We start from the raw sequence: 12594 nt of genomic DNA on the forward strand, positions 1-12594 counted from the left end.
TAATTTTTTAACGCCTGTCGTATGGGATTCATGTAAAATTTTACTTTTCTCCAATAATTTTGTGTGTTTTCTGTGTAGAGGCTTGAATAGAAAGAGTTTATATTTGGCACTCATGGAATTAAAATCGGCTCCATGATTCAATTGCTGTGAACCGTAGAGTAGGAAGAATTTTATATTGAAGGAAAAGGCATCATAACATCTTGCATCCTTGGTAATGAGTTGAATTTACGTTCTACTAGTGCTTAGGATTAATGAATTCGACGTAAAATGTGCAATCATCACACTATTTTCATGTCAATCAATTATATATGCATCAATCTCACGACTGAAATTAATGCTATCCGATAGGTATTATCTGTGTAATAACTGGACCTAATTTTATTAACTATTAAGGAACATATCGACTGATCCACTATACACCACAATGCATAAAATCAAACCTGGGCTGTGCGATACCACCTGAAAACATTTCAATCCCCAACCGTGTGATTCATTATCGAGAAATATCTAGAAAGTTGATCGCCAGATTTTCATATTCCTAATATAAACAGAAGTCTAGTGCGAACCTTAACAGGAGCTTGAATTATACGTATCCATCTGTAATGCGAGGCACGCACTTAATTAACATGCGACGTTTTGACTACAAGAAGCTGTGGCCGGCGCTTGTCTGGCCATTGACGTTGAGGCGGCGGTGGTGCGAGGGCCGTGCGACATCGAGCTTAGTGACAGCGGATGTGTTATTCAGATTTTGCTGCTTTTAACTTCAGATATTTTAGAATATTACCATATAACAAGTAAAAAAAGGTTCGTATTAAATTCAAGTTGTGCATGAAAATTGTTTACTAATGAGAGTTTACAATGAATTTTTTAGATCGGCTTTTCTCGATTTTCTTCTTGTAATCTCCGCCTTAAACACTCCAGTTGTTCATAGCGCACTTTCTAGAGGGTCAGTCCATAAGATGAAACTCACAAAGTTCAGAGTAAATGATTAGTAAATGTGTGTGCGCTTAATTTATACCTTTATTACTGAGAGTCAATGCAACGAAATTTAAAGAGAAATATGGGAAAATTTAAATGTTGTACCTAATATATTAATATTTAGAGACACATTGAATTAAGTTAGATCCATCTATATGCGAATCAAGATTCTAATAATTGCAGTTCCAACTAACGCCGAAGGGGCAAATTTTTGATATGTGGTTGGGTACGACATTTCTATCATAGTTAAAATAAACAAATGCCGTAATTAGAGTTCTGTAGTTAATTTATTAAGTTGTACTGCAAATTTTCAACTTGGTGTCACATAAAATTTTCAATATCTTGTTTCATTTGAAGGACTTAGTACAGTATTACTACTAACTGGAATGGCGTTGAACGTATGCAAGGATGACGCACTACAGTACACACGACATGCAATAGAGCAGCGAACACCTGCTGCTCTCTAATTGTGTGATGATCACTTGCACCACATATGAATCATCAGCACTCAACTTACATCCCACATCACACAGTAATCCTCATCACCACACTTTTAACCCTGGCACCACACATCCATCGAGTCCACCACACTTACATCTCACACAGCACACCCTGGACCACACATTTCCGCCACCAGCACCACACAATATTTATCCCTTGCTACAATATTCATGTTGCTTATATCCCTTACTACAATATTCATGTTGCTGCTTCCAATATTCGTACAGTCGCGTGAAGACGAGCAGCGAGTGAAGAAGATGCGCGTCTTGGTCCTGGCGAGTGTGTTGGCAGCGAGCGCTGCTCATCGTACGTACTTTAAATAACTTGTCAGCTCTTCGATCGAAATGTGTCATGAAAGTTACGAGTATATTTTTATTTACTATGAATCATTTATTTATCATGTTGATTTTTGCATGAACGCCTGTTTGATAGTGAACTTCAACTAAATTTCACTGGGAAAACCTTCACTTTGGAATTAGTTGATGATATTGGAACAGATGCAAAAGTGGTGAATCGACAATAAATATGAATAAAGTTTTTTCTTGTACTATTGGGCCCATAGTAGAATTAGTGAGGAAATTATAAGTGTAAAGTGTACTATTTACAATCGAAAGTCCCTAGATTGCTTTAACTTGTGTTATACAATTTTCGTGTGTGAATATGTTCATGATATACGAGTATGTCATCCTTAACGTTGTATAACATATTTTCATTTCTATGTGTACTTTGTTCCCAATAGGAGCATGGAACTCAGCAACGCGGTACTCTCAGTACAACAGGTCTCCATACTTTGGAGCAGCAGGTAAAATTCTTAGTGGTTTACGTTCTGAAATAAAGCATTAAATTGAGTAGCACTTGCAGCTGTGACCTTGTTGAATGATTGATCAAGTTTACCGCAAACGATGACGAAATCAGACACTTGTTTAGATGCCATTTACCGTCCAAACGTCATGCTGGAATTAATGTTACGGACAAGAATAATATATAAATAATATAGAAATATGGTTAAAATTAACATGCGTTCATTATCCCAAGCTTTATCTACAGCAGGAGCTTGGCAATCCCCCGCCGGGTTCTCTGAATACAGCATCTCGCCTACCTTTGGCGAAGCAGGTAAGACTTGTAATATCTTGAGCACAAAATTACTATTCGTCAGTATCGTTTGTTGTGTTAAGTTGGTGAATGAATCATAACGTTTGTCGCATTGAAAGACAAAACCAGACACTTGCTAAAATGATATTAACATCAGTTAACATCAGTTTTCTCTTGATAATGCGCTCGACGTACATAAGTATTAAATATAACAAGATTAAAAGCAACACTATTTTGAACAAGAATTTTATGATGCGTTTAGTGCTCTACACTTTGTTTCCAACAGCAGCTTAGCAGCCATATAAAGGGAATTTTGAGTGCAACCGATCGCCTTTGTTTGAAGAAGGTATTAGTTTTCCAGAATCTCAGTCGTAAATTTATGTTCTAATTGCCCGAAATTTAGTGTCTATCCTCTTATAAGCTTGAATTTCTGTCCCGGCTATAGATGAGTCGAAAACCGAAGTGAGTGCAGAAATATTTAAATACTCTCAAGAATTTTTCCCTCTTGACATCTCATTTCTATTTCTATTGCTTATTTTCCTTCTATCTCATGCTTATAACAAGTCTTGTTATAAGTGTAAGCACGCCTCGGTTTCTCAGCAGCCGTATATAAATTCATTTCAATGAGTGTCACAAATTTCCATTTTGTTTCCAAATTTTTGCTACAATTATGACATATCAATGTTTCTCCACACAATCAACGTGCTATATTATCAGTAATTAATCACAATGTTTAACCTCTTACAATTTAATTTGATTTTGAATTTTAAAATCAAGAATCAACCTCATTTAGTCAAACTTTTTCCATAGATTTCGACCCCTTCGCGGCGCAGTTCCCTTCGTGCAGAGGCTCCCGCCAGTCCCCCATTAACTTGGACCCGTACTCCTTCCCAGTGAAGGAGTTTGAGCCTTTCTACTTCCATCGGTATCACCAAATTCCTGAAGAAGAAAACATCATCAACAACGGACATTCAGGTCAAAAATAATATATATTTATATCAGTTGGAACACTAAATCTTTCTTGAAATGCGGGTGACAATATGTCCATAGACGTGTTTATTTTTAAGAATTCAAACGCAAAGAAAATAGTAAAAAAAAATTCCCCACTTTTCTAAAAAAGAAAACGTTACGGAGTCCAGCTCCATCGTCCGTTCGAAGCCGAGAACACAAATACCAAAAATTAGAATTCTCATAGAAATATTAAAATAGAAATTGTCAAATGAAAACAAAAGAAAACAAATAGAAATGAAGTAAGCGTTAACAGACAAACCTATCTATTTACAACTTAGAAGGGACAAGATCTGAAGGCAGCATTTAAACTAGGCTTCTCATTAAAAATATACCGGCATTCCAAAATTTGTAGTTCAGAAGCACCGGTTGTGAAGACTAAAACTCTAAAATCACTATCGGACGCCGGGACGCTGCGGTGCTCCGCATGAACGCCTACAGCTCAATAAGGGGGATGCGAAAGCGAGTTTCCTGTTCTAAATTCATCCCTTTGTGCTCCGCCAGCCAGGTATAAAAATTGCGTGATGTCAGACCGACAAACGCTGATGCGCACTGCGCGCAACAATATTGATAAACTAGGGGCATCGCACAGGAACAGGGAGAGCATCGTTATACAGGAAAAATCAGCTCATTTTAAAATTATTCACCAGTATGACATCAATTTTTGCTCGTCAATTTAGATTTTAATATCTTCAATGTGAATTTTAGTTTACTAATTTTTTATCCTTGTGATCTCGGTTTTTTAACTGATAATTGAAGTTGGCCTTATTTCTAAGTAAGTGGTAAAGTTTTGTGCCATTTTCTTAGCTTTTCAATTCTTGATTAGTTTGTGATTTAGAAAGCGAGTGATCTTAATACTTATAAATCAAGAATTTCGTTATAGCCAAACTATTGACCCCGTTCCTTTGGCATTATTTTATTGAATTCGTTGATAAACGTGTAAATCTTGACTGCTTATCAGGTAATATGTTCTTAGAGNCCCAGCCGGAAGTGTCAGGAGGCAACCTGGGTGCGACTTACAAGTTTGACCAATACCACCTCCACTGGGGAGCGGACGACGCCAGGGGCTCGGAGCACACCATTAACAATTTCAGGTATTCCGCTTTAAATATTCTGGAATCACTGCATATTTTTAAACAGAAGCTTTGTTTTAATAATGCGTACAGTTCTGCTGATCTTTTTGAAATTATAAATTGATAGGTTTTTATGTTCCGTTGTAGTTTCATCGTTGCAATTGTTTTAATCTCTTTCGTCTATAATTAGATTTCTTCTTGCATGTGATGAATATACTTGGCGTTTTCTCTGCTTTTAGATTCTTACCACGGTTATTTGCATTAAATCTTACATACGTTGACACGTTGACTCCGAAGTGGTACATATGCGTACCACGAAATTTATTTTTCCAGGAGGTAGTGGTACATAATTCAGGTTGCCTAAAATCGGCCAAATCCGAGAACAAAAAAGCCAAAAAAGGCCGATAACTCAATATGTACTAGTTTATTTGTAGGTTCCGCTATAAAAATTTCATTTATTTTCTTTTTGCAGTATTTAAAATTTATTTAGGAAGTACCCGTATCTTAAATTTTAGCCGGCCAACGCAATTGAGAAAAACTAAATCACGGAATTTGTCCGGAAAAAATGACCGTCTGGCAACCCTGCTAAAAACAGTACAAAAAATGAAATAATAGTACAAGATGAAGCAATCGTAGTCAACGTGTTAATTTGCGCTTAAAGTATGTTTACTGTTTTAACTTAACGGTGAGACCTTCTGGTGATTGACGCCAGAAGTTAGTTAATTAATTAATAGGTAATTGCTGCTATATTATCGAGTTATCTTCATACGTAGAAATTCATCAAGTAATAAATAAGGCCACAAGTCTCACAATATTAAGAATTTATTGAAACAACGCATGAGGGTTATTATGTACCTCACATGCACGAAATGCAAAAGATACTTTTTTAAAAGACTAGCATTTAAAAAAGGTTAAAATTTAAACTCATTCCAAAAGTAGGTAGGTACAAGCGCGTAGGTACTGAATATTTTTGTAGAGTAAGATATAACTAACTGAAGATCGTGTTTGAAGCCGTGCGGGTTCGGAATAAAACCCTTAAAGTCCATTGCGTTCATCGCGTACAACACTTAGGAAACCGTTGCTGTACATGGTAGCTCTTCACTTCACTTTGCTCAACGAGTACACTTGTGTCAACTTCACTCGTACACAAACTTGAGTTTGCAAGAAATTTGCTCCAGAAAGTTTCTCTGCAATTTTACTCAGTACTATTCATTCTATCAACTATTTCATTGCGATAAATCACTCGTTGTGTTGCCATCCTGCTGAATTCATGACTTAGACTTAAATGCAAATTCCTTTTATGACAGGAAGTTAGCCTAGTCTGAATGCCGCTTTTAGCTCATTTCCTCTTGAAATAGTAAATAGATAGGCCGTTTACGTTTACTAGCATTATTTTCATGTCTTATCTATTTATTTTAAGTGCATTTTACTTTACTAATTGATTTATTTGTGTTTCTAGGACTGAACTTTTTCGGAACAGAATTTTGTGCTTTGAACTGACGATGGAGCTGGACTCCGAAACGTTTTCTCTTAATATGGTGAATTTTTGTGGTATTTTCTTTGCTTTTAAATTCCTGGTTAACTTGCGATTCAAGCAAACAAGTGATTTAAATACTTAAACAGAGCTTTGTTTTAATAATGCGTACAGTTCTGCTGATCCTTTTGAAATTGTAAAGCGATATGTTTTTATGTTCCGTTGTCGTTTCATAGTTAGATTTACGGTTAGATTTTCTCTTGCATTGTAGCGGGACGACTAGCTTCATTCAAATATCAAGGGTCGGTGCCCTCGGGCCCTAACATACGAGGTATGTTGACACCTCAAAGTCCATTGCGTTCATCTAATAGTTACGTGTACAACACTTAGGGAACGGCTGCTGTACATGGTACCTCTTCACTTTAATTTGCTAAAAGAGTGAACCATCAAGTTCGCAAGAAATTTGCTCCAGAATGTTTTTTTTTTATTTTACTTAGGGCTATTTATTCTGTCAACTATTTCATTGAGTTAAATCACTCATTATGTTGCCCTACAGCTAAATTGATTATTTATGAGACTTAAATGCAAATTCCTTTTATGACAGGAAGTAGCGTTATGTTTGCCTGATTAATATTTGCTTCTTGTTTATTCGTATAGTAATTTCGGACCGATATACATAGATGAATAATTATTTTGAAACACCAACAGCAGCTCAAAAAGTCTGCAAAGCAACAAAAAATCTGCTTCACCCTTACGGCCAGAATGCATCGCTCACAGAAGTTGAGTATATTTATACTAGTTCGAAACTACATCTTGTGCAAGGTTCCCCATGGAGCTTCACTTGGTGCACCACAATACAAAGTACGCCAGCTTTAATGCTTCCCTGGAACACCGCGACGGCGTGGCGGTGCTGGGTGTGCTGTTCGTCATCTCTGAATTGGACAACCCGTTGCTGCAACCTCTGATCGATCACCTCATGTCCATCACTGAAGCTGGTGGGTCAACGAGAATTCGTTCTCTTCTCAGCGCCAAGGTATGAATCAAATATTAGCAATTACTTTAAGTTATTCGTCAATGGAATGAATAAATTTGATAATTTTTTTGTGGAGGACTTACGGCGCAGTTAAAGCGCTTAACTTCATATAGGCTACTGTACCCTGTAGCATACCTGCGTATGAGAATGAATATGCAAGTGATGGTGGCACTGGGCAGTGGTGACCACTGACATGCGTCCCAAGAAACACCGGCCTCATGAGACGCTAACATCTGAGAGATAACATTTTAACATCATCTGAGATAACATCTTACATAAACTACTGAGTTTGGATTAAGACATGAAGCATAAACTTCCAATATCCTTTGTGATATATAACAATATATGTATATAGTGTAGTGCTATCACTAAATTCCAGCAAAGATCACTGAAAAAATTGGCCACAAGTCTCACAATATTAGATATTCATGAATTCACGCATGAGGGTTACTATGTGTACCTCACCTGCACAAAATGCTAAAGATATATTTCTAAAAAAAACTAGCATTGAGATAGCACAGATTAAAATTTGAATTCCTCATCCCAAAAGTAGTTATAGGTACAAGCACTTAATCTTGTGTTTTCCTCAAAATCCTTGTACGTATCAATTGGCCGACATGTTGCAAACATGCATGTGAGGTAATTATAGTGACATTCATTTCGTTGACGGGAGAATAGATCGAAGTAACAATTTTTTCATATATTGCACTGTAACTATTATCAAAAATTCAATTCCTCCACTGCTTGTTCATTCTAATATCTGAGGAAGATTGTGGTGTCGTCTAATTTCCTCTGCGTCATAAGATCATGAAAGAATTCATCGCACAAACACGAAGTTTTTCCGCCAAAATATCAGTTGAATCAATAAACTATAACTGCTGTGTCATTTGCGCAGGGCAAGAGGACTTGGCAGTCGATCTTTACCCACTGGCGTCGTTATTGCCTCAAAATCGGTCCCACCACAATATCAATTGAATCAATAAACTATAACTGCTGTGTCATTTGCGCAGGGCAAGAGGACATTGCAGTCGATCTTTACCCGCTGGCGTCGTTATTGCCTCAAGATCGGTCCCGCTTCTACCGCTACCACGGATCCCTCACAACTCCCATGTGCAATGAAGTCGTCACGTGGACCATCTTCGACGACTATCTTCCCGTGTCCGATGCTCAGGTAGCGTAAATACAATAGCTCAACGGCAGCATAATCCTGCTTGGTTCTGCATTGATAGTTCCTTTTATTTCAGAATCCCGCTGATAATTCTCTAACTAAAGTAATGAAGTAATGATTATTCAACAAGTCCACTCACACCTGCAATCTTGTGTAAGAAGACACGTCTGCTGTGAAACGTCTCGTGAGCTGCCCATTTTTCTTTCACTTTTTTGCATTCATTCAGGATAAAGCATTGAAATGGTAATAACAATAATATTTCCACTTTATCGCATAACATTGAATAACTAATGAAAAATTTATCAACCAATATTAAGGAAGAGGCAAGTTATTATCAACAAATACGTGTATTTTACCTTAACCAAACTTGAAATATAAATTACATTAAAATGGATGCTCTAAGTAACATTACAAATATTAAAACTAAAAAACCGCAATTTAGATCAATTCGAATATTTAATACAGACAAATGTACCTAGAGGTACTAAAGCACCTAAGCGCAATGAGTGCGGATTGAACGTGGATGAACATTTTACGTTTCACAGATGGCGAGACTAAGAAGCCTGTCCAACATCGAGGGCAACCCTCTCGTCAACAACTTCAGGCCCAACCAGCCTCTCAACGGCAGGGCGGTGAGTTTATGACTAATGCATCAATATACATCGAGGAATGAATGGTGTTGTATACAGCTGACAAAGATTGTGTTTCAACTTTAATTCAATCATAGTCATTTTTCTAAGATAGTAAAATTGAATTAAGATTTGTCGTTGATGATGAACAACTCGCAGAAGATTACAGTTTCGAAAAATGTCTATAATTCATCATTATAGACATTATAGGCAATTCATCATTTTAAGATCCTGTGGGCTAACTACACCACGATAATAACTATCTAGCTACTACTCGTGTGCAAAAACACACAATTAAAAGACGAATATAATCGTGGAAAGAAGCTCCAGATACCAAGACACTACAATTCCTGGCCCTGGTGAAGATATGAAGATGACAGAACAATTAAAAATAGTTCCCAGAGCAAAATTGTAAATCGGGACGATAATAATGTTCAAAATTTGAAAATTATATTCTGGACAAACCGAAACGTTAGGAGACAGCTGGATATAAGGAATGGGCAGTAGACTTTGGGTTAAGATCGTTATGGAAAAGTATCTTAATAATCAGATTTTGTTTTAAACTTTTCAGCGAGCCTTCGCTCATAGCGATTTTGTTTTTAACATTTAAGAGAGCCTCTGCTCAATAAGAATATTATAGGTTTACCTATCAGGAAAATAAGGTGGACATTTATTATTCAAGTTACCAGCTGCTGGCTGCCACTCGCTAGTTGCCCTTGAAGCAGCTGGTATCCATGTACACGCGACCACGTACCTAATAACTAGTGGCGGTTAGTACTTGCCAGGTAGAGTTGCTCCTGCAACAGGCCGCGTGTAAACGCACCTTATGCGCCGGCCAGTTATGAGGGGTTGTGAGGCTGTCACACTTCCAATTTACTCTCACTCATTTGCAAGTAGAGAAATGGACATTAGAGATATCCTTCCGCATAATTGTGTGCCTAAAATACTGGGTAAAGACGCTTTGTTTCAAGCAAAATATCGGAAAAACACCGTGATTAATTTCCAATCAAGATGTAATTTTTATGCATTGTTAAGTATCATTTAAAAAGATTTGCATTTTGAATAATTTTATCTTATGCTCTTATTTTGTTCGAGACATCGCGCCTCGTCTCGGTATTGCGCGGATTTCCTCAGAAAGTTGAAAAATTTACTGAATTTTTATCGTTCATTTGAACAGAGCTTCTTTCCCTTGACATACAAAAAGTGCTAAACGCAGGAGCCTAGTGGCCTTTGCTACGGCTGGATTGGCTTGTTCCCAAGCAAAAATACGTAACAGTTGAATTCTTCCATTTCCTTGGGTAGTTTCCCAGATATCAATTGTTAATTTGACTTATTTTTAGAGAAAATTGCATTCAAATTTATGCGTGCTGCTTGTACCCAAAACAATTAGAATTGACGCCTATTTTTACAGCACTTCTCATCAACTTCACTTCTTGTTGTTTGTTTGTTTGTTGTTCTGTCTGCTACAAATCTTATAATCGATATTTAACACACTTCTACCTGCCCAATCAATTTGAATTTTTTTCACACTTGCGTAAAGTCAGAGACAATGCATGAATCAATTGACAGAATAAATAATTTTTAAAATTTAGAAAAAAATTTATTATTGGACAAGAATGTAAAAAAATTATTTTTTTTATATAAATAAAAAAATATTCATTGTACATTAGTAACATTGGAGACACTGGCCTCTTCAGAAGTGTTGTCTTCAAAAAATAATACAACTTACATGCATATTATTTTAAATGTTATCCTCTGCTTAGAATTCAACCTGGATTATTGCTAAATTACAATTAGCGACGAATACGCGTTGAACTAAGCGAATTATTTCGTGAAGATGGTCTGTAAATATTTTGTTTCAAGGTCCAAATTTTGCTTCGAGGTCAGGTCATTATTTATTCCTCAGACGATGATGCACAGAAGGCTAGACAGGATGTCAGGATCGTGACCGGATGCTCTTTTTTTTCAGGTGTACCGCTCCTTCTTGTATTGAGTCGCTCAGCTGCGCTGCTCGTCATATTGCATGTACAACGATTTTCTCCACTCAATTGCACTCCACGAATTATATAATCTCGATTATTATTGAAATAATTGAATGCAAATTTTTCATCCAACATGAGTAGATTTTATTTTTTTCACATAGGATTTAATCATAAAAAAATGACTGGAGAAATCATAAAGATATTCAAGCGTTAAACAGTTCATTTTGTTGATAAGTTTTGAGGTAAGACTTTCTATTAAAGTCGGATTTCAAATAAAAACTAATAATTTTTATTATATCATCAGGCATGTTCGATATGAATGATTTATCTGTAATGTATAATATTAATATGATTGCTAAGGTATTCAATTTATGAAACTTTTCAACACTTTAACAAATTATTTCAACAATAATCATAATCTTAAAAGTATTTTTATTATAAGCATACGTTAGCAAGAATTTATTGATGACCTTATTGCGAAAAAACAGCCCGTACTTCGGATTTGCCTCTTGCGATAATTTCCGTCTTGTGTTTCAGATTGTGAATGTGTTAATTAGGATCTAATCATAATAACTTGCCTGTTAAAACAAGCAAGACAATCGTCAATCCGTCTATTCATGAGCGGTATCTAGTAAGGCGAATTTCATGATCACAAAGTAAGTCGTATATGCTGTGAAATTTCTATTTAATTCAGATTGAGTTGCACGAGCATGCGCCTTGATTTGCCCGAGAATTCAACCCGAGCTGAAGTCTAATGAGACAAATTGCCTTCCTCGTGGCTGTGAAAATTGTCATTTAGAATCTGCCTGTTAATTCTATATGATCAGGAAAATAACCGTGTGAAAATAAATTTATAGGCTTCAAGTGTTTGCTTCATCTCCTGTTATCACAAATGTATGTTATCGATTCGCACATTATAGACTTCAAAGTTTGTTAGTTCATAATGTCCTATTATATCGTAAGTAATCACATATGAGTGGGCAATTTCATCCCTACTTAGTTTGCCAAATTTAATGCAGTCAACGAATTTTCAAGAATTTAATGCAATGCAATTTATTTCATGTTTTGCCCAATTTGATGAGCTTTGTTCTACATGTACAAAAATCATTTCACAGCGCAAAAATAGTGACCACATATCAAGCTCAAATCTCATCCTACGAGAAGCCATGTACGATACAAGTGAATTGGCACTACATTAAAATCATTTAAATCCTTCGTTTACTATAAAAAAAATACGACGAGTCAAAATAATACCAGAAATGTCTCTGACTTTCATAGAAGTAAGTAATAGATTCTATTTGCGATTGCGAAGAATTAACCAAGTAACTATTACTCGTGGCATAAAGTCGAAAAAAAAAGATTTTCAAATTGTGATTCAGATTTTCAAATTGTGCAATAACTTTAATCCCAGTAACACGAAGTGTTTTCACTGTATTTCTAAATCTATGCCCAGCTTCTAAAAAATTATTTGCAAACTCTCGGGTTGTCCTTAAACACAAGCATCAGTACCACTCTGAAGGCGCCTACGTAATAGTGAAGTATTTAGACACGTTTAATATTATTAACAAATTAACTAGAAGCTGAATATAATAATAAATATTAGCAGCATGAACCTTTTCAATTAATCCTAAGCATTTTAATCTTCCAACTAATTCG

At 36.1% G+C, this 12594-nt stretch overlaps 2 protein-coding genes across 3 annotated transcripts; both read left to right on the top strand.

Moving 5' to 3' along the window:
- Positions 1 to 745: 745 nt before the first annotated feature.
- LOC108681739 lies at positions 746 to 4241 on the top strand. Of its 2 annotated transcripts, none has more exons than XM_018170808.2 (5): positions 746 to 804; positions 1707 to 1785; positions 2219 to 2281; positions 2527 to 2592; positions 3382 to 4241. In XM_018170808.2, the coding sequence occupies exons 2-5, from the start codon at positions 1737 to 1739 to the stop codon at positions 3555 to 3557; spliced, it is 354 nt and encodes a 117-aa protein (XP_018026297.1). In that variant the 5' UTR covers positions 746 to 804; positions 1707 to 1736; the 3' UTR covers positions 3558 to 4241. The 2 variants fall into 2 exon arrangements, with proteins under 2 accessions (XP_018026297.1, XP_047738479.1); XM_047882523.1 differs by having other exon boundaries at positions 2530 to 2592.
- A 304-nt stretch (positions 4242 to 4545) lies between these two features.
- Positions 4546 to 11082, top strand: LOC108681742 (carbonic anhydrase 3). The gene is made up of 5 exons (XM_018170811.2): positions 4546 to 4673; positions 6949 to 7121; positions 8170 to 8330; positions 8873 to 8959; positions 10926 to 11082. The coding sequence occupies exons 1-5, from the start codon at positions 4546 to 4548 to the stop codon at positions 10947 to 10949; spliced, it is 573 nt and encodes a 190-aa protein (XP_018026300.1). The 3' UTR covers positions 10950 to 11082.
- The last annotated feature ends 1512 nt before the right edge of the window (positions 11083 to 12594 follow it).

The sequence above is a fragment of the Hyalella azteca genome, unplaced genomic scaffold, assembly GCF_000764305.2.
Source record: "Hyalella azteca isolate HAZT.00-mixed unplaced genomic scaffold, Hazt_2.0.2 contig10650, whole genome shotgun sequence".
In the NCBI taxonomy this organism is placed as follows: domain Eukaryota; kingdom Metazoa; phylum Arthropoda; class Malacostraca; order Amphipoda; family Hyalellidae; genus Hyalella; species Hyalella azteca.

What these genes read in the sequence shown, in the direction of transcription:
- LOC108681739 (XM_018170808.2), top strand. Translation starts at nt 1,737, where the DNA reads ATGCGCGTCTTGGTCCTGGCGAGTGTGTTGGCAGCGAGCGCTGCTCAT. An exon ending in TCCATACTTTGGAGCAGCAG is followed by an intron (nt 2,282 to 2,526) that starts GTAAAATTCTTA and finishes CTTTATCTACAG; the next exon opens with CAGGAGCTTGGCAATCCCCC. An exon ending in GCCTACCTTTGGCGAAGCAG is followed by an intron (nt 2,593 to 3,381) that starts GTAAGACTTGTA and finishes CTTTTTCCATAG; the next exon opens with ATTTCGACCCCTTCGCGGCG.